This window comes from Cyanistes caeruleus, chromosome 13, assembly GCF_971803275.1.
Source record: "Cyanistes caeruleus chromosome 13, bCyaCae1.hap1.1, whole genome shotgun sequence".
Lineage (NCBI taxonomy): Eukaryota > Metazoa > Chordata > Aves > Passeriformes > Paridae > Cyanistes > Cyanistes caeruleus.
Window position 1 is genome coordinate 14,170,175 of NC_141713.1, and position 22,325 is coordinate 14,192,499.

At 40.4% G+C, this 22,325-nt stretch overlaps 1 protein-coding gene across 14 annotated transcripts in view; it reads right to left on the reverse strand.

Moving 5' to 3' along the window:
* Positions 1-22,325, reverse strand: part of MYO1E (myosin IE) — a 226,931-nt gene that overhangs the window by 42,807 nt on the left and 161,799 nt on the right. For 7 of the 14 annotated variants that reach the window (XR_015275809.1, XR_015275811.1, XR_015275808.1 and 4 more), the window contains 2 exons: positions 3,405-3,548; positions 698-787 (listed from right to left, as the gene is read on the reverse strand). Coding sequence is in view for 8 of the 14 variants with exons in the window: in XM_086848963.1 (XP_086705089.1) it covers positions 698-787; positions 3,405-3,548 (234 nt within the window). In the remaining 6 variants the exon portion in view is untranslated. Of the gene's footprint in view, positions 1-697; positions 788-1,566; positions 1,709-3,209; positions 3,321-3,404; positions 3,549-3,937; positions 4,004-15,878; positions 16,036-22,325 lie in introns of those variants that run through there. The other 7 variants (XR_015275812.1, XM_086848968.1, XR_015275810.1 and 4 more) reach the window with 4 other exon arrangements.

Sequence of the window (22,325 nt, forward strand, 5' to 3'; positions counted from 1 at the left end):
ATTCCCTAGACTTCGTTACTGAACTTCCTCTCAATCATAATTTTCTCCTAGAAATACCCTGTTCTAAAAATGGCTTCTGCTGGAAATGTATTACTTGTCCAAAGGAAACTCACACAATTTAAGCCCATTCCAGCACTGTTCATGTGCTAACAATGCTCTCCCCCAGCAGCACTCAGAGCCTGGTGCCGTGGGGCCCATTTTCATCCACTGGTCCATCCAAACCCAACAGCTTCCCCAAGTGGAGACACCCAACTCAAGCAGGAGTCCCTGATGTTCTTGTGCTGATTCACTCTTCAAGCTGTATTTTCAGAAGTGGCATCTAATTTTAGCACCTCACTTTTTTTATTCTTCTTCTCCAGTTAAGAGAGCTCCGACATCCCAGTCTCCAAATCCACTAATGGCCATTTTATGCATATGACAGCTTAAAAAACTGCCTTTGCAGGAGCAGGGCATGTTAAAGAGAGGTACCTAATATGGATCAGAGCTGATCAATACAAGTATTTTCTTGAAATACTGATCTTACATTGCAGGAATTCAAACTGACAACTCAGTCTATGGCAATGACTATCTGCCAAGTTCTCCCAGGCCAGCACAATGCCAGCAAAACCAGAAACAAACACTTCCAAGTGTTAATCTGTGTAGAATAGTGTTCCCAAGCCCCTGAATACTGCACAGTATTTTAGACTATTTTACTTACTGCTCCTTGGTACATTTCAATTTCCTTTTCCCCAAAATATGGCATTTGCTTGAAAGGGTTCACAGAGATTAACACAGAGCCAATGTACGTCTGCATTCAAGAGAAGTTAAGGTAACCACAGTTTTATTAAGCATCATCTTACTACTGGTGACAAAGAACTTTTCCACTTATTACATAACACTTCAAATAATAGTAAAACCACCACAGCTTGCAACAATTGTTAATAAAAATTAAATTAACAGGCTTACAAGAATATAAACATACCATTCAACTGGAATATTTTCATATTATCTTATTTTAGGACAAGCTAAGTATAGAAACATGTATTAAAGGCCAAAACATGACACACCTTGAATAAAAACACAGAAAGGAAATGGCACATTTGAACTGGTTTTAATCCTTTGTAACTGAAGAGGTCGTATTGTCAGTATTAGAAAATATCAGTTTGACCTTTTGCAGAATACAGTGCAGTGACACATTCTGATCTCACAGGACAGTGCTGAGCAAGCAGAGCCGGATGGAAACGGCCACTGCCAAGCTAAATTAGACAATTACTCAGCTGCATGCACTGGGGGGGTGTTGGGGGAATTGGGCAATTCAGCCTGTGGTGTTATTTTATTAACAGTCCCTCAGAGTCCTCTCCTGCAGACTGCCCTGTACCAAGATGCTCAATTTCAAGCCATTATTAGATTTTTTGCAACATTTTTAATACAGTATTTCATCATTCTGCATTCAGCTGCACATGCTCTGCATTTCAAATATTTCATAAACCTTTAGAACTACAACTGCAGAGTACACATTACACAACAGTAATTCACAGGTATCAATATCATTTTTCAGTGAGCTGGGAGTTAGCAATGAGCCCATACCTATGGGTCCAAAATGCTGTACTGCAGGTTTCATTAACCATCTGGAACTGTTCATAGGCAAACTTGCTATCTAAGCTTTCTGTACAAAGTAGGAAAATTAACAAATCCATCCTGCCAGACTGTCCTATGTAGGAATCTCCTACTGTGATGCCAAGGCACAAAAGGTAACATGTTAGAGAAAAACTATAACTAAATTAACATAATATTAATATATTATTTATATATATATGTATATATTAATATATATGTAATATTAATTTCCAATGCATTCTTCATACATTTTTAATTTATTTCAAAAAGAGTGACAACATCTGGGTCTTGGATATAAAAGATCAATTCCTCATTCTGTCAGTATAAACACTTGAAGTGACAGTTTTCTGTTGGCAAACAATACCAGCATTTTCTGGGATGATTCCGTCATCTCTGTACAATGTAGCACTGAGAAACGTTCATTCATGGGTGGACATGCAAACAATTCAAATATTCAAGGGATGATCTTCATCTTTGAATGAAAAGCCTTCACAGAACTGCAAAAGGAGTCTTTCTCCCTACATGAGGGAAGACCAATCCCTCAGTGTGACCACTAATCCTCTCAGAAAACACTCTTATTCCAGCTTCAGCAGAAAGACCATCCCCATGTTAATCTCACTATTTGCATAAAAAAGAAAAAGCAAAAAGCTCTCTCACACAGAGCATTGAAGCCCCTGTGCACACACTGCGAGGACTCCACGGGCCAGTAGCACCCGTGTTACTACAGGAAGGATTCTGCAGCTCGTCTTTGTACTACAGTCTGCCAAATACTGTGCAACTTCATCGTGCTCCTATAAAGCAATTCTAATAATAGTGTGGTACTTCTGTGAGCAGGGGATTCAAACCCATGTTCACACATGTATTAGAAACCTCTGCAGTTTGTGATGGAAACAACTGCAACATGAACTTTCCTCTATCAGTCCTTGCTGAACTGAGCTGCTACGTAGCTCTTGACCATCTAAATATATGGAAACAGCCAGGAGGTCTTATATTTCCTCCCCTTTCTGCTAAAATATGTTAAACTCTTCAAGGAAATTAATTCTCCAGATACAACTAGGAAATTTGAAAACCTGGCTAAAACAGAAAGAACAGCGTAACTTTCTAGTCATAATCACTGACTAGAATTTACCAAAATCTCATGCAGTTCATGTTATATTGTGAAAGCTGAAAAAGAAATAGTGACTGTTCTTTTCTTAAGGAATTGCTTTCATACTAATTTTTTTTTTAAAACAGCAAGCTTTGGGTACTGAAGTCTGTTCTTCCTGTTAGGTTGCATGTTCAGGTATTTAAATTTTCACATTTTCATTAATCATAGAAAAAAAATTTAAGTGAGAACACAGAAGATTTACAGATGCTGACACATACACCTGTTTCCATCATCCCATGATTCAGAGTATTAACAATTTCAGAGTAAGTTGTAAGTGGGGTTATGTCACAAAAGAAATGTTATTTTGAAAGCATTATAATTTTGGAGGTATAGAAGACAACACATCAGTAAATGTACACACACCTAAAACCTATTAATTCTTGCTCTTAGAAGTAGCATTCCCTAAGGAGGCTTCAGGGAATGTAAAAACATGGAAGTACAATCTTCAACATATTAAAAAGAATACCTTAAAATAATTTTTGCTATCTTATTTTCCACTCTCATAATTAGCTGGGTTTTCAAAGCCTTTTCTGTTATCTCAGGTGACGTGTCACAATGTTTAGCATCCTTGAGCAATCTGCTTAAAGAGAATACATACATATAATTAGTGTCACAGTGGCTCAGCAAGGCCACAGGGCCCCACAAAACCAACAAAGGATACAAAAATATAGTCATCCATGTATCGTTTCTTTAGGTTCTCCACTATGGAATCCTCAGTGATTTTGGAAAGCAGGACCATATCATCCACTCCGCTGTGCTTGACATTGTGGCTCTGCCAGTGGTATCTGTAGTGTCCTTTGCTGCCCTGCAGGAAAGCACAATGAACACCACAAGGGTTACTACATTTCTCATCAGCACTAAGTAACCAAAAACAGTTATTCCAATTCCAACTTCCCAAATGTTTTTCTCTGAATTCTATTCCTTGATCCAGGCATTCTATGAAAGCATACATAAATGGTGTCAGCTGACTTGCCTCTGCACTGTTAAAGAATTGCACTGCCCTCCAAAACTAGAAGGTAATTCCATGGGATTTTTGTGACCACCTACACACAGAATGGATTTCAGATGGCAGACATTTTTAAATCTAGTAGAAAAAAACCCCAATTATTCCAATTGAGATACAGCAGCTATTGGAAGCTAAGGATGCAAAAATTACACTCCTACATTGTAACTATTAGCAGTGAGGATAATTACCATCACCACAGTGAATTCCTCAACCTTTACAGTCAAGTCAAAGCTGCACATAAGCTGTTACTGGGAGGGAAGCTGTGAGCCTGCTGCAGTTAAGTATTCAGGGATGTTCTTCAAATTATGTACCCCAACTTGTCGGCTGCACGTCTTCACAGTCCCTCTTGATCTGTTAGTCACCATGCTCAAGTGACATCTAAATAGATACTCTCTCCTCACACTCGGAGACTACTATTTCAGGATGCTACTAGAACATGTGACATTTCATGCTGTACCACTTGAAATCAAAATCTGTTTTTCTTCCAGCTGATCTGAACAGTAGTTTGGTTCCATGGATACACCCACAAACAGATTTAAATTCAGTCAACATCAAGGCTATTAATTCAGCTATAAATCTGCTCTCTAAACCCAAACCTATTTTCTGCAGCCTGGCAGACAATGCTAATGGAGTTCTGATCGCTTCCCTTTTTCTATTTTATTTTTGCTTACACAATACTGAAATTAGTGATGCTGGAATTACCACATTTAACACTGAGAAGTGATCGAGTACGCTGTCAAGGAAGATGTGGCCAACAAAATGCCAATTCTGCAAATTCCCCTTATTCTTTAGTGCTACAGTTTGTAACAGTGTGATTTAACTACACTACTCTGGTGTACCTTATCTGGGATCAAGTAATAGTCACCAGGATACAAGCAATTTATCATTATAAAGTATATGAATTGTTTTATTCTGCAAAAAATTTAAAGATTAAAGAAGAAAATTTAGTTAACTCTGAACACTTCACCTGCATTGGTATTTTGAAATGGGCCATCAGCAACTTACAGAAGGGCAACTTGTGTGTGCACAGTTCTGTAGGAGCAAATGACCCACACAACTTTACCAACACTGAGCGCTACACCAGGCCAACAGCTTGGCTTGATGTCAACTGACACAAAAGATCAACTGGATTTTTACCTCGAGTTAATTTAACTTCCACTAAACCCTGCTACTGCAGACAGCACAGAAGCTGTAGGCTTTATGTGTGTTTTCTCTCTAGCCTCCAGCCACTGCTATCCTTGATGCAGATCTATTACCAGTGGAGAACAGTTGCAAATTTAAATCAAAAGAATGCTTTCAAATATAGTACAGCAAAGCTAAAAATGTCTGAAAACACAATGTCAGCAATTTGCTTGAACATCCACAACTGTACATGACTTTCAGTAAAATAATAACCTTAAACTAGCTTAGCTTGTGTGAATCTTGTCAATTTTCTATCTCTACAATGGAAGTGGTGATCTGGAAGCACTGAGAAAACAAAGAATAGATTTTCTAATTGTCATAAAACATATGACTAAAAATATTTTTTTAAGCTTGACTTTTTGGAGAAAACAGAAGTCCAATGGAGAAGCATAATTTCCTTCACTATATTCATCAGCTATTTGTATTATTATGCTTGGAAAAAGGAACTGGAAGAATAGACAAAAAGATACAGTATCAAAATAAATATGGATAATTAGATTGTTCACAAAGCTGGATTGTTCACAAACCACAAATACAGAACGTGGTTTAGTATCAGATAATGGAGTAAGCTACAGAAAACGTGTAAGAAATGAGACTGAGAAAACAATCAAGCCTCCCTTTGGAAGCCATGGCATCAGACCCGGGGAGCTCAATGAGCACAAAGCTTGCAAAGCCACAGGATACATGGAAAATGTGCACACTGTCTGCAAAACAGCAGCTTTATGCAAGTCACTATGCTGCTGACTGTGATTATGCCACACACAGGACTAGGCCAAAGGGTTCTTCCCCAAAAGCCCTGGGAGCCAGCAGGGAAGCAAGAGGGCAGTGCCAGGGCAGCCCAGCTCCCCTGAGAGCAGCTCCTGCCCAGCTCTAATCACAGCAGCAATCAAAGCTGAGAGCCACATGACCACAGACACACTGCAAGTCCTGCAGAGGGGTTTCACAGAAAGGCAGCAGCCTAAATACCCAGTAAAACAGCGGCACGGAAGACAGCTGAGAGCCACTGCACTAAGTAGTTCACATTAAAGTTGTAACTCAATTTAAATGGCAGTTTTGTAGTAGCTTGGAATTACCCTTTTCCTTTCAAAACAGAGCCTTACATTCAAAAGTGCAGAGAAGCAGCAAATCACCACCACATTGGGATCTAGAAATAAGCTGGTAGTGCCTGACCAGCTGTGGTTAAATTTGGTCTCACTCTTCCTACTCCAGGGGGTAACACCAGTGAGATGGCTAGGAGCAGTGGCTACCACCTCTGTGTCTGGGCAACAAAATATGGACTGTTTTGGATAGAGGACACCACCCACTCCCAAGTTCTTGCCCTTCCATGCATGAGCAACGAGTATAGAGTCTGAACTGAATAGAGTCTAACAACTTCAGCCACTTTCAACTGGTACTGTAACCATGTCCAGCTAACAACTAACTGGTTTTTAATAGAGTTGAAATAAAAAAAAAAAATTAAAAATTTTCCTATAATCAATTATCTGGAAAAGACTTCATATCATAGCAATTATAAAAGCAACTCTTCACCTAACTCCAGGCTACATACCAGAGGTCAAAGCTCTATGCTTAAAAATTGCACTAATGATTTGTTCTTATTGCCTATTTCTTGATAATTTAAGCTTTTGGTTTTTTTCTTTTTTAGCCAGAGCTTTCCATCATCCAGATAAAAATGCAGCAGTCTAATCGGGAGACAGTTTACACTTGAACTAGTTACTTGGTGTCCACCTGAACCTGCTTTGCAAGGTGCACTCAGGCTAATTCCCTCAGCTGCTAGCTGTCCTCTGCTGTCCAGCACACAACACACTTCTTCCTCCACCCCTCTCCAGACAGATCATCCAGACACAAGGCCAGGTCTCCTGGCCTGCTTGTGTCCTCCTTTCCCAGAAGGTTCTTCAGAGTCAGCAGCACCAGGGTGGCACAGGGCCAGCAGCACCAGGCCAGCAGAGCTGCCCCACAGCTGATGCTGCACAGCCCCAGCCAGGACCTGACAGAGCTCCCCTGGGACACGGAAGAGCCCGAGGTCCAGCCCTGGGCCAAGCCCTGCAGGTCAGATGTCAGCTACTTGGCTTCTCTTAGCTTTTCTCTGAAGTGTGATCTAACTGTACAATAAGTAAGCAAATAAAAGTGTTCATGTCAGCACTAACAATGTCTGAGCAGCTGGAAAAAGATGAGCTTGGCAGATTAAGAAAAATACAAAACAAAACACCAACCCCAAAACAAAAACACATCTCAACAGGCTGCTAAAAGCCACAGAAGTGGAAACACCAGTGTAGAAGAACCTGGCTGCCAGGCCTCCCCCAGGCTCTTCCCGGGCTTCCAACCCAATCATCTGATGTTTCACAGGGAGTGGAAGCTGTACTGGTGAGGCTGCAATTAAAGGCGTGTACTACACTGCTGTCAGCTGCTGGAACTCATTTGGTTGCTGTTTCAGGCTCAAAATCAGATCTGCTCTGCACTGACAAGAATAATATTTACGAGTCACAAGCTGACCCCGTGAGCTCGGGGCCAGCAGGGCCCCTCAGCAGCCTCGGCACCCAGGAACTGCAAAATCCCTTCTGCTCTCTCTCACTGCGTGTCCCTGAACACCCACTCATCAACGATTAACACAACTGCTACAGCAATACCAAGAACGGGATGCAAAATATATTCTATGTACTAAATACTGTCTATGCTTCCTGCACTACTTTTGGTACTGGCAGTACAATATGGTTAAAGCAGATCACTGTTTTGTATGGAATGAGTAAGTATCGGCAAGACATTTATTTACCAGATTTCTTTCTGCTGCCCTCCACCTTGTGTTACAGCAGCCAACTGCTGCTTTCTCTTTTTTGCTTTTATTATGGTTTGTATGTTCTTACATTATCCTAAGCAACACGTATTTGATGTAGCTATAAAAAAGATAGAGTCATGCTGTGACACAACATGGGTTTTCTTTCAACTGGAAAAAAAAGCAAATATTTTTGTATATCAAGGTGTTTAAAAATAGAACATCTAAAAATAAAGCACTAAAAACAAGGGATCAGAAGAGACTGTATATTCAGCGCCTGAGAACCTTGTTACTCTTTGTCCATCAGAACTCTTGCTAAACTACAACCACCTACATACCATCAATAATCATTCTTCATTCCCACAGAGGGTAAAGTTGCCACTCTGAATCTCTGACAGCTTTTTTCGGTAACAAACATCCATGTCCCATCACAGTGCAGAAGGGATTATCAGCCTCCACGAGGGAGTAAGAGCATCAAATAATCACGAGCATGACTTTTTCTTCCCCTTTTCAAGTGACACGGTACTACTGCACAAAATCCTTGTAGTTCTGGAGCATGTGCCTACCTCCTCAGCTCAGTATTATGAATACAACAGTAAATGAGACATGTACACATTAGCCAAAGATGTCCCAAAACTGACAAAGCTGCACACCGTTTACTTCAGACCTGACATCAATGCTTCTGCCAAAAGAGGCATATCACCAGTCCCATACAAACATAATTTATATCCGTTTTTCCAGCTAACAAGAAAATAAACCCACGGCTTTCTGCAATGATATAATCTGTCAAAATTAGCCAATTTTTCTAATCCACTTTGAGGAATCTTTCACATATTTCTAAAAAATGAAAGGCTCTACTGTTCCCACAGAATATTGCAAAAATACTTAATGTGAATTTTGGTCTTTGACAGGGATAATCAAAACAGAGAAGCTATAGTGAACAAATGTGCTCCAAAATAGCTCTTGTATATCTTGTGTTAGAAAAAATACTTATTGGCTGCAATGATGTGACCATATTTCTGAAAGGAAATTAAAGGACGAGAGCAGAAGCAGAAAGATAGACAAAGATAAAAGGCCATTTATTTAAATTTAACATGAGGAAAATATTAAGGGAGATGAAAAGCAATGCTTAAAGATCTGAGGAAATAGCAAAACAAAAATACTGAGCATCTAAGCAGCAGGACAGACATCTTAAACAGAGAACTAAAAATAACAAAAATGTATTCAGGAATGGAAACTACTAGCAGGTCAATATCCAAAAAAACACATCTATGGAAATATAAAACTGAGAAAAAAAATTCTGGGGGGAAAAGTCCTCACTGCTTGCTCAGAGACGGGTGGATTCAGCCCAACAGGACCTGAAGGACTGACCCCAGAAGTGGTTACAGGCTGCAGGAGATCCCAATAGCCCAAACACCTGCTCCCATCAGCTCCTGTGCAGGGCCTGGCCCCAGGGCAGCTCCCCACCATCACCTCCTGCTCTGGGCTCTGGAGCCAGGAACAGCCAGGCTTTACCTCCCTGCAGCCAGAGCTGCAAGGAGACGAGACAGCAACCAGAGCCTGCTCACCTGGACAGCAAATACACGCTCTAGCGCAACAGGAGTGATGAGAGCATGAGTCTACAGGATTTACACATCATGATCATTTTTGGGAGGCAGAAACGACATTGGCATTCCTCTAAGATAAGTAACAGGACATTACCAAAATAGAAGTTACTTGAGTTTTTGACCACAAGGCTCATCTGTTGCATCAGTATTAACTTTCATTAAAAGTTTTGAAAGATTATTTTTAGTAAGGCACAGCTACACAACAGACCGAAATGAGGACAGGATCACACAACACACACCCAAGGTTTTGAAACAAGTTACAGACTGCAAGCAGATACTGGGAAGTAGTTAATGACTGTAAGCTCCAATTTGCTTATCCCACAGCTTGTTGGGTGGCTTTGTCCTGATGTTCCCAGAAATAATTTTTCTAAGGAAATGCAATAATGATAACAACTTAATATGGTTGACTTGTTCTTAGATATTTATTGTCTTACCTCACTTACTGAACTCCAGTCAATGAGTCTCCAGAGCTGCTCTATGTCTGACTTGTTCCTTGTTGCATGAGCAGCAAGCTTTCCTGGGACTGGTGGATCAGCATAGGCCCTGGCTGCTTTGCAATAGCAACTTTCAGTCCATCCATGTATGTGTGCGCATATACACCACCACCATCCCCCCCGGTACTGCAATCATTGCACTGAGCAGCAGTCATGCACACTGACTCTTGAGCTGTAAATTTTATATGCACTTCACATCTGTATATACCTATCATGCAATTTAAATAATGTAAGAGATAAATGAAAACGAATATTTTCATCTTGGCTATGTCAATCCTTAAAATGTAATGAAGATTTCATGTGTGTCATTCTCCTTCATAAAGACAGGTTTCAAAGGGGTTTAAGCAATCTTACACCTTATATGTAATATTATTATGGTCTTTAATTGAAAAATGCAGTTTGAAAACTCCATCAGAAGATTCAGACATACCACTGCCTATAGCAGAAGACTGAAAATACTTTTCCTGGATCATCCTGAAGCAAAGTAATAAACTGAAGTCACTGGGCTCTCCATAGCGAGGAATCTCAGAGCTGTGTGACTCAGAGGCTCCACGCGTGGGACCAGCAGCGCAGCACGCGCTGGAGCGGCGCATGTGGATGCTGGGGTTCCTGCACTGTGTTGGTGCCAATGGAAACTTTCAGAGCATGTAAAATCCCTGGCCCATTACAAAAATACCATCCCCACCATGTCCTGTTCTAGCTGGTATCAACACTCACTCCCCTGGCCCATCTCAAAGCTTTTGGAATCTCAGGCCACAATCACCGCAGTGAATTCCTTTCTGCTCAGTCAGTGCCCTCTCTGTAGGGCTGCAGCCGTTCCTGCTCCCCTTCTCCTGACCCTTCTGTTCTCCGTAAATGAAGACATTTGTTTCCTCATCAGACTGATGCTGCAAGACATTACCCTGAGAGTTCAAGGCCAAAGTCTGCCCGGGCAGCATCCCCCAGCTGACAATCCTGTGACAGTGGGATGTAGTGGGAAGCACCTGGTTACTCCTGGAGTCTCCAGTCAGTTCCATGGCTGCTCAACCCAGACTCCCCTCGTATCACCTCCTTGTACCACAATGCTCTCCTTCCAGAAAACAGAGTGGGGCAATGCAATATCAAGAAAAGAGAAATAATTTTAACCTCATTCTTTAGCTGCAGGTTTTGCTTTTTTTTATTTATGCAGAATACAAATTATGAGCAATGCAATATTTCTGAAATATATAGCATTTAAACTGATAATGAGACAACTGAAGGATGCAAGAATAAATACATTTTTGCAAGTATTAAAATGTAGAGAATTAATTTTAGAATTTGTAGGATTTCCAGGCAATAAAGCAGCTCCTGTTAAAATACCATTTAGACAGCACTCCACTGTGGCCAAAGAGTACCAGATACATCATTTATACTGTCTGCATCAACCAAATCCATTTCCACTGATGTCACCAGCACCTTCAAATGACTGAAAAAATCTCATTCCCAATAACAAAGGTTTACATAATCAACTCAATGCTTAACTATAAGCAGAAAGATACCATTACTCCAGAATAAATACTCAATTGTATTTTTAGTTACACTTCTCAATAAAATTATTGAACATCTACATTTTGTTGGGTATATTTGTCCTCACCAATTACTAATGGATTGTAAGACTACAACACATTGGGCAGATTACAGACCTTATTTTAATATTGCTTTTAACCAAGAATATCAAACAAGATGTATTTATACCAACAGTTTGATTTAGTTGAGTAACAGTATGTAGCAATTCCACAAAAATTCAAAGACTAGTTTCTAAAATAAGCATTAGCTATATCATCCCCCTGAATAACAACTACATTTAAAATAATTTAGAAAGTCTATAGCTGAGTCTCTTTCATGGGTTTTCTTGTTTTTTAAATTTTTTTGCCTTTTAAAAAAGGCCATTTTCTGAACTTTTTTACAAACCAGAGGGAATACAGATTTTTTTTTCTAAGTGGAGACTGTCATGTAGTCACATGCCTGCAGCAGTTCAGGCTAAAGAAAAACACTCTTTATTGCAACAGGCATGATGAAACTGCAAAAGCTGCAACACAGCAGAAAACTGTGGCCAAGACTGTTTTTTCAACAGCGTGTACCAAAAAACACCTTTGTGCTGACATCACCAAACTTTATTAGTGCAATGCACTGCTCAGAGCTGTAACATTTAACTGTTCCGATACCACAAATAAGATACGCAGTCAACTGCTTATTTCTTTACCTGGGCATTAGTGTGGTCACCGGTTTCAAGTTCACCTATTTTTGAGGCATTTGCTTTGATCTTCCCTCCTGTATGCATAGTTTCAAAGGGGATGAGTGGGGCAGGACAAGACAATCACTGCTCTGTGTACCAGGGTGGAGGCTGTGATAAAGAGCTTATCTGCAGAATTCCAGTGCTTACTGTTAGGTTTACACAGGATTTTCCCAAGAAGGAATGTCTGCTTTCATGTTTGGTGAGAGCTGGGTGATCTGTCCGTGGACTGTGCTCAGGGCAGTGTGATTGTGAGCAGGTCTGTGCTGGGGCTGCCTGGACAAGAGGAGCCCCATGAAGCTCAGTCCAGGTGTGAGCTGGGATGTGCAGGGGACAGCTGAAAGGTTTCCCTGGGCACTCAGGAGAGTTCCCCACACACCAATATCCCACTGAACAGGAGCAGACAACTCCTCTCACCGGGGGCTGGAGGAGAGTGTTTGGGGGGTCAGGGGGAACTCCACACTGGGGGAGGTTCTGATGCAAAAATTGCTTTCTATGTTTATTTTAATTTCACAGAGTGCTGACTAAAGGGAGTAAAAGCTCCAGGACTTCAGCAGCTTCCTGTTTACCTCTGGCAGCAGCAGGGAAAGGCTCAGGGAGTGGCACTCACTCACCTACAGCACAGCCAGCAGCTGGGTGGTAACACACATGTGGCTCAACACGAGTCCTTATGAGCCGCTGTGTTTTGATACTAGTGCAAAAATCAGGTTTTACTTCACACACCGTGGGAAATAAGACTCTTTGAAATGTTGGCTAAACCTTTAATTTAACTTTAAAAGAATCCAACCTTAATATTTATTTCAGTGTACCCAGATACAAACGTTTCCTTGGTTAATTATTACATAAACACAAACAAGAATTGGTTTGCACATTCCACCTCAGGAATAAGTTACACATCTTGCCAACGGACCAAACTTACAAGTTCACTTCAACTCCCATAAAAGTTAATCAAAAACCATCAGGAGGCAAAAATTTTGGGAGAAGCCGTAAACGTAAGACCCAAAAAAAGAAAAAAGACCCAAAAAATCTCACACTCTGTGTGAAAGACTCAAGCAGATACTAATCCACTTTCTCAGCTGTACATTCACCTCTGGCAGGAGGCAACCTCACGCACAGCTTCACTGAGCCTTTGTCAGAGCTTTGCTCATACTTTACCCAACAGTTATATTATGCTAGGGCAAGCAGGGCCCATTGAGTGTCCAATATCCACAACAGACAGATTCTCATAACCAGATTATCTTCCACATGCACATTATTCATAAAGTTAGTATTTGTCATTTCACTAATTTTCTAAAGCAGCTTTGACTATTCAATCGAGGCAGTTTTGAGAAGAAATAAATTTAAAAATCCAGCATGTAACACTCTGGTTGTATAGAATAACTGGTTTGCTGTCATTTAATCAATATGCTAGTTTACTTCATTTGCTGTTATTACAGTAACTTTCAAATCTGTATGGCAAGAATACTATTCTCTGAACATTTTTTTTATTAACCCATCTTGCTTAAGATTTCATACAGTTGTCTAATTTTCTTCCTCTGAAGTCCTATGCTGCAAATTATTTACTCTAATTTGTATTAGGCTTGTATCCTGGCTCTGTAGACTTTCGTATTTCCATAATGATTCCCCAGTCACCCAAGAAAACTAAATTAAAAATCAATATACATGATCTGTTCTAGCTCACTACACTGTCAGTAACACTGATATCCCAGAAAGGTGGAAGCATAGAAACGCATTGCAAATATGAAGTGTTCATTCCACTCTATGAACACCATGGTTATTAATGGAAATATGTAAAAAATGTCTGGCCCAGCATTTTTTAATACAACCATCAACAGCTAGGAGACCAGGCTTTCACAGTTATTATCTGGGCTCTGTACTGCCAACACATGTACAATCTCTGCATGCCCAGGATTTGTCTTTTACTAACTTTGGGCAGAAGTTCACTTCATAGCTAAAGTGATAGTTCCTATTTGTCTATGAAAGAGATTTTAGCACAAAAACAGCTATTTCCCCTCAATCTTATTTTAAATATGCGAGACTGCTTAATGTTAATATTTAGCATTCAAATTTTTCCTGAACCAAGAAAGCTAACAGAAAATTAAGATGGACATCTAGTTATCTTTGTAACTCTAGTCTTTTACCAGATGTGTGAACAAGTACATTATTTCCAAACTACCCTTCTTCCTCTATTTGCTAGGAGAAACTGATGTTATCAGGACATGCACTAGATTCAGTCTCACAGGTGTTGTATTGGCATAATTATGCTCTGAGCACAGACACCAGCCAAAGAAGCTGCTTTACAAAACCTGAAACTTTATCACAGACTTGGCAGGATTATGCAAAAGACCAAATTTAAATGTCTTTAGACCTTGCAATTCAGCATCAGCATCATAAATATACATAAGATTCCTACAATTTCTGTTAAAGGGGAAACCAAGTAAAAAGCCAAGTGTCAGCTTTTAGGAGAAACTGCTTCAGACCACTGCAGATTAATACCCTAGTTTTATTTAAAAGAACCTCTGTACTGGTGTAGTGTGATGCTGCATTTTCCTTTCCCTTTAATTTCCCATTTCTATGTCTTTAGCAAAGTGCTAAAATTCATCATGAAAACCCAGAACGGGTGAAATTCAAGCTAAATCACAAGGTTTCAAAATTGGGGTAATTGAAGAAAACAGTTTTAAGTCTCAGATGCTAAACTGTGGCTGAAGACTTTGCCTTGCAGCATTCTGACACAAACCCACACTAAACTTAAATACTTGTGAGGTACCTTGCTTTCAACTTCTGGACTCATTCAATTTCAGACCTCTGACTCAAACCCACATGAACTTAAATAATATTGAATTAAAATATAAACTAAAACCAGCTGAATTACTTCTTCATCTAAGCATAATATTCTGATTCAAACAAGACAACTGTTCAGTGAATATTGTTTCATTCCCTCCACCCCAAACAACCTGGACGTGAACAGATGCTCAGATCTTCAAAATCCTTTAACTTTTGGCTGCTGCAATTCATTACACTGGTGAGGCCCATAAAGCAGCCTTACCATTTTCTACATACCATGCAACATGCAAGATTTGTGTTTCTTAAAAATAAAGTTCTGGCTTACAAAGTAACTTGCACTCAAGCAGCTTTTTTCTAAGCTTACGTGACAGCTTGATAAACAACATACTTTTTATGACCCCATCAGGACCATGGGAGCAGCTTAAAGTCTTTCAACCACACTATAAATGCTGCCTTTGACTCCATCTTGCCTAACAGAAATGGAAATTTAAGTGGTGTGCTGGAAGAGCAACCCAAATGAAATACCTGTAGCTGTGCCTTTGCTGCCACACAGCCCTGGCTGAGCACCATGGCTGTGAGGCACACAGGTGGACACATAATCCATGAACAGGTACCACCCACTGCAGTCCAACTTCACCTCATTCCTAACTACTCTGTGCAGAATTCTAATTAGCTTTGATAAATCATTCCAATACAGTTTTCTTCCATACTAGTTCCTTTGCCATCCTCACACCTGATCTAGAAATACTGAGGGACCCCTAAGTTAGAATAAGAATCAGATGGAAACCAAGAAATGTTGGGAGCATTCCAGGAGTAAAAGTGTTTTTCTTAAAAGACACTGACACTTTCTACAGGCTTCCCCAATGCTGACTAAGGGCTGAACATGCTGTATTAGCATTTGGATAATCCTAAACCTGCAGACACATTTCCAGGGCTTTTACTGTAGTTGCTGGAAGGGACCAAGAGTTTTGTTCCATTTTCAAGTTGCCCAAGATCAGTCTCTTATTCTGCTAGTAGCCAGCTGCCTGGCTTTGCTCCTTTTACCTGTGAGCACTGTTCACTCCTGTCTCAGCTGCCCTTTAGCTTCTGCAGCAGTGGCTCTGCAGGGCTCAGGGGTTTCCCAGCATGATCCACAACAGGCAGCTCCCAGTTCTGACTTGGATCCAGGCATCCCTCATTGAGGCTCAGCAGAGTACCAGTCCTTAAATAAACATAGCTAAGATTTTGCCAAATGTAATTAACCAGAGGATAATTCTCAATTAAGGAATGTGGTAAATTCTTTTATTAATAAAAGTTGCTTGAGGTTCTTTGGGACATAAACAGTGTGTAAACAAAGCTCATCATGAATTATTCAACACCTAAAATACTGAAACTCACTGAGGCTTTCAAAACCAAAGGTCTTCTAATTATGAACACGCAATTAAAAAAGAACAAAGAATCATTAAATATCCAGGTATCTGTAATAACTTGCCAGTTTTCTTTATGCCTAGTAAGGTTTTGTTGAGAAGAAAACCATTTGCTTTTGCAAAAAGTATTTAGGCCAACCACCATTCGCAGGACTGCACGAAAGACAATGAAGTAGTCTATTTGTTTTTAAGGATAGCATCATTTTTAAAGAATAAATTAAAAAAAAAGGACACAATCCATATATCTTGTTTTCCTCCTTGTCTGCGCATTTCATATGACTAACTGAAAGCCTAGGTTACAGATTCCATCTAATCTGTCCTACTGAAATGAAGGACAATTTGTTCCACTCCTTATAGAGCTGGATCTTCAAATATATTCCAAGATAACTTCACACAAATACAGACAAAAGCCTATCAACAAAACTAAGTCACATAAGTCCAAACCCAACAAGACCAGAGGAACTCCTTACACAGTTCGGTTTTTTTTAAACAAGCAAGGTATGAAGAGTGCCAGCAGCTAAACCAATTGCTATGTTGCCATTGAGAATACAATTTTTAGTACTTCAAACTCACTCCTTGTTAACAACCCAGTCAATGAAAGCTATCAGAATCACCTATGTTAAGCAAAACCTTGGGGTTTTCTCTTTACATTTTTCCAAAATAAAAGAAGAATGTAGCGGCAGTAACTGTGCTTTAGTAAAATTTGTGAATTGTTTACAATCAACACAAAATAATTCCTACTGTAGGTCCTGTTGCATTTAAATGCAGAAACATAACCCAAAGCCTGCGTGCACTGGAATGCCTCATCTAGTTCAGCTTTTTAATAGGTAGATGAATAATCCCACTTCACAGTTTCCTATTAAGTTTTTATATGCAGTATGGTAAGATCTTATTCTAATATTTCAGGTATCTATTGATTTCATTTCAGTTTAACTTACTGAAAGACTGGTTTTGGATTGCATTTCTCACATTTACTCATATTAGTGATGCATCCAGGGGCAGCTGCAGACCAGGAGTGAAGTTAGGCAAAAAGTTCACAGTTCACAGCCACATCACCTCCTGCCAGGTGTAGCACCACTGTTGGTAAGTGGGGCCCACTGAGGTCACCATGCAGGACACCATGGAAGACTTAAAGCATATGCTGGAAAAGGAAGTAAAGACACAACACACAGACTGCTATGTAAATCACATGGGGATTTGAAGGTTGGTCATTTACCAACACAGGTTTGGGAGTCTCCCATTCTCAAAACCTCTGCTAAAGCCACAGAATCACAGAATATCCTGAGCTGGAAGGGATCCACAAACACCCAACTCCATGTATATAGGACATCACAAAGAATCCCACCATGTGCCTGACAGTTTTGACCAAACTCTCCTGGAACTTTGTCGAGCTGGTGCTGTGACTACTGCCCTGGGAAGCCTGTTTTAGTGCCCAACCATCCTCCGGGTGAAGAACCTTTCCCTAATGTCCACACTAGACCAACCCTGACCCAACTTCAGGCCATTCCCTCAGGCACTGTCACTGGTCACAAAAGCAGAGAGATCAGTGTCTGCCCCTCCTCTTCCCCTCATGAGGAGGCTGTACCTTCAATGAGGTCTCCCCTTGGTGTCTTCCAGCTTGAACAGACCAACTGCTCCAGCTACTCCTACACAGCCTCCCCTCCCCACCTTCATGCCCTGCTTTGGACACTCTCTAACAGCTCAGTATTGTGGGTGCCCACTGGAGGTGAGGCTGCCCCAGTCCAGAGCAGAGCAGGACAATTCCCCCCTGCCCAGCTGGCTGGCCTTGGTGCCCCCAGGACACACCTGGCTCTCACAGCTGCCTTCATGTTAAAACTCGCCATGGACCAGGACTCTGGGTCCCTTCTTCTGTGGTGCTGCTCTCCAGGCTCTCACTCTCCAGACTGCACATACATCCAGGGTAATTACCATACCTCAAATAAACCTGAGCACATCAGTGAGAAAAGCTTGTTTTCTACAAAACACACACAGTTCCACGTATCATATAGTGAAAAAATACATCACACACTGTGCATGTATGTGATGATCTTCAGCCATCCAGCCATCTGCCTGTGCCTTCTTCTTTCCTCTTCAAAACGTTAATTTGAACAACTATGTTATGCAGCTAAGCATGTCTCATCCAGTTAATGAAAGCATCTCTTAAAATCCCTACATTAAGAATCAGACTATTAAGATATGCAGATGTGCTTCTGCATGCTCCTTTTGCAATGTCTGACTGCCAGAATAATTTTTTTCCTGCTAAAACACAGTAAAAGGAATAGGAAGCAGCCTGCAGCTATCTTGCTTTGCAATTTGCTCCTGTCAAATCTCAATGTTTAGCAAGGGTTGATTTACATAGCGCTTGCATGGGAGAGCATCAGGTAGAGCCCAGATTTCTAGGGAACAATAGTAGCAATCTAGTCATGGATGAGTCAGTAATTGCCACTTTAGCAGAAGGGCTATCAAAAGGGAAAAAACCTTGCAAATAAAGTGTCAGATTTTGGTTATTTGTGGTGAAAAAAGGTGCCATGAAACATTTTGCAAGTAAAAGTTGAGTCCACCAGCTGTATTGCTTCTAGATAGTGTTGACAGCAGGTTCAAAAATGCTCTGCATTTTAAATAATTCGGTGACAGCCTGCATGACAGAAAGGCTTTCCTGTATCTTCTAACACACACTTGTGGTCTGTGGAATACAGGCAATACCTAACACCAGGTATTCCAGATATTCCTAGTGGAGGTCTATCCTCAGGGATGTTCTGCCTATTTAGTGCTAACAAACCAATTATTTATATCTTTCATTGCACTTTGAAAAGCTGTCCAACACTCGACAGCAGTAGCTGTAAAGACTACTATGAAGAAAAAAAATTACTCATAATCTACTGCTAAAGTCACACGTTTCATATACAGGCATTTAAGTAATAACATGACATTCACATAACCACATTCATGAATTACAAATGTACATCTGTACATGCATTTTCATCTCTGTGACCTTACTGCAAAGTACAAAATAGAGCTTCTTTGCCTTTATACAACATATTTCATTGCAAGTTTCTCTGTAGTATGTACTGCCAAGAAAATCTGCACTTTACATAAGGACCAGAAAAACGATCCAATGTTTACACACACCATTGCCTGAGCAAGCCTAAACCTGTTTAGAACTACTAGTATAAGCATAACTTAGACATCACATTACTTCATTACAGATAACATTTAAGGGATAAACCCCCAAATCACCCTGAAAGTCTGTAATGAAGTGTAATGAAATGGCCTTTGGCATTTGCAGCTGAAGACAAAAGACCTCTGCAAAGGCTCGCTGAGAGTTAAAGATGTAGAAGGGAAGACATGAGGAAGGCAACCATAGAAGGTGAGAGCTAAGACCAGATTCAGGCAAGTATTTCAAAGCCACATGGCTGATCTGTGGGTAGGAGGACAAATACACATTTCCTCTAATAGGTTAGAATCAGAGGTGTCAGACTGAACCAATTCCATCAGCAATACTAAAGGCTTATGAACAGACAGAAAGAGCACTACTAAGGTAGAGCTGAAGGAGCAGAACTTCACATGGAAATTGGAAGCAGCTTGCTGAACCAGACTAGGCTCTCACCATCTTGCCAGTCCAGACCACTCCCTCTTAAGATTGATTTCCCTTATTCTCTTTCCGTTCAAGACAATTCTGTCACTCAGCCTACTGTGGACCAAGTCACATTTCCCTCCCAGAGGGCACAACGTATCATCTGCCAAAACCAGCAGAGGATTCCAGCCCTCTCTCACACTAGAGATAATTTAGGCTCCTAGGAGAGCTCCACAGCACAGTGCAGCTGTTAGGGACATGCCTCAGATATAATCCCCACTCCTTCCTTATTCGAATGGCACCAGAACCAAGCAACACCCACAGTGATCACGAAGGCTCTGCACAGCTTTGGTTCTTCAGAAGGTTCTCCCACATTGTCACACTAGAGACTGGAACGCAGAACATAATAAGAACAGAATAAGGGGGCAAAACTCCATGTTTTACCATAGCTATAGTAGCAAATGGCTAGAACAACAAAAAAGTATTCCCCCCACCTGCCATTTCTAATACATACAGTGTCCTGACCTGCCCTGACTTAAAACACCGCCTTAAAAGCCAAAAAACTAGATGGTTTTAGTTCCTGGATATATTCCAAAGTCTTTAAAAAAATAAATAAATATAAAAGCCTAGGCATCTCACTGAGCCATGATGCAAAAAAAAAAGTAGGTTGGTTCATTTAAATGAGGTTGACTTCTACACCCCTGAAAAGTTTCAATTGGTCAAGTACAATTCCAAAACAAGCCCTAAAAGGACACCATTAGCTACAGAATTCATTTTTCATTGTTTCATTGTTCACTGTATCCTGTTACCAGCGTGAACATAATTTTAGCTACTAAATTTGAGCTTCTTTGTTTTAGCAATCAGATTATATTAATTTCCCCCTTGTTTTTTTTCTCTTCCTGTTTGTACACCTGCACTATCAATGAGCAAACAGCAACAGGATTAGTGTTTTATAGTTAATCTACTACTCCACACCTGTAAAGAGCAGGATGATAAAATATTTTCAAAGGCTTGGGGGAAAAAAAGACCCAAAAACAAACACCACAACAACCTTGACTTCTAACTTTAACATCTCAGTGTAGTTATCGGCAAAATAACCTTTAAACAGAAAGGTATATTCTTCAAATATAATGTCTGCTTCAGATGTAAAATGAATGACCAAAGCTACCTCACCATAGGTGTTAACATCACAATTACTGACTCTCCCTCTACATATTTTGAGGTGCAGACTAGGAAGAACTCCCCAGAATCTTAAATACTTCTGGAACAGTAAAAAATACCAAAACGGTATTTCTGATTTAATTCTCTTCCCACCTCCCCACACAACCCCCCACTAAGTTAAGAGCTATTTAACCATTTTTGAGTATCAGAGACCCAGTACAAACCACAACAGATGGGTTACAGTCAAACTGACAGGACCAGTTTTGCTGGCTTTGTCCCTTCCAGTCCCAGGCTGGACTCCAGCCACACTCAGAGAAGCCCCCACAGAGCTGCAGGGGCTGTTGACTGCTTCATTTTAAATGTATTCTGGTCTCAGAACAGATCCACAGATGGGACAAGTCACAAGTGGAAAAAGTCACCTAATGGCCTCAGGTGCAAAACAACTTCAGCCTGTTGTATCATTAAGAAATGACCTGAACAAAAGAAAACCTGATTTCAGTAGGTGAACACTCTCGAGGTGTGTCAGACTAAATAGCTCTTCATGACTAATTCATTAATTGTGGTAACAACACACTCCTCCATTACAAGCTACCATTTTCTGAACCTCCATCAGAACATCCTCAGTGGTTTATGAAGTACCTGACTACACTCTAAGGGAACAGGCTGAACTGTCACTACAGCTCAAGAAGTCTTGCTTCAGCACTTGTCAGCTTTCATACCATTAAGCCCCTTTTCAGAATAAATAGCTCTTAAATTCCTCTCTCCAAAAGAAATGCTCAGTTCTGGGAAAAAACCCAGCTGTTCAACTCTATAAACTTATCCTGTGGCACTGAAACAGGGATTTAAAATGCTGTACTATGTTCTGTTCTCCTGGTTCGATTTCAGACATTCCTTTCTTATTCAGAACTAGAAGGTTTTAGTTCTGTCAAGACTGTATCCATAAAGAATTAATTTTAGGCATTCTGACACATGCAGCTGAACTTATTTAGTCTCAGTTCAAGTACAGACTGTAATAATTCAGAACAAGAGGAGGTCGATCTCAGGACTAATAAAATAAAGATTAATTTCTACAGTCCTTAGTTTGTCTTTTTACTGGTGAATTGCATGGAAGCAGATAAGGTAGCCAGCTATTCCAGAGGGAAGTAGTGCCTACGCTGTCAGTGAGTGCAATGCTTTTCTGAAATATATTGTATTTGCTTCTTTCCCAATATGGCTTTAATAGTGACTATTTAAGAAAGCAGATTTAGGGCTTGGGGTTCCCTCCCCACCCCTAAATCAGTACAGAAGACAGGAGCTCCTTCTGGTAAAAGTCTCAGGACAAATACCAAGGAGAAAGTCAGTAGATGCAAG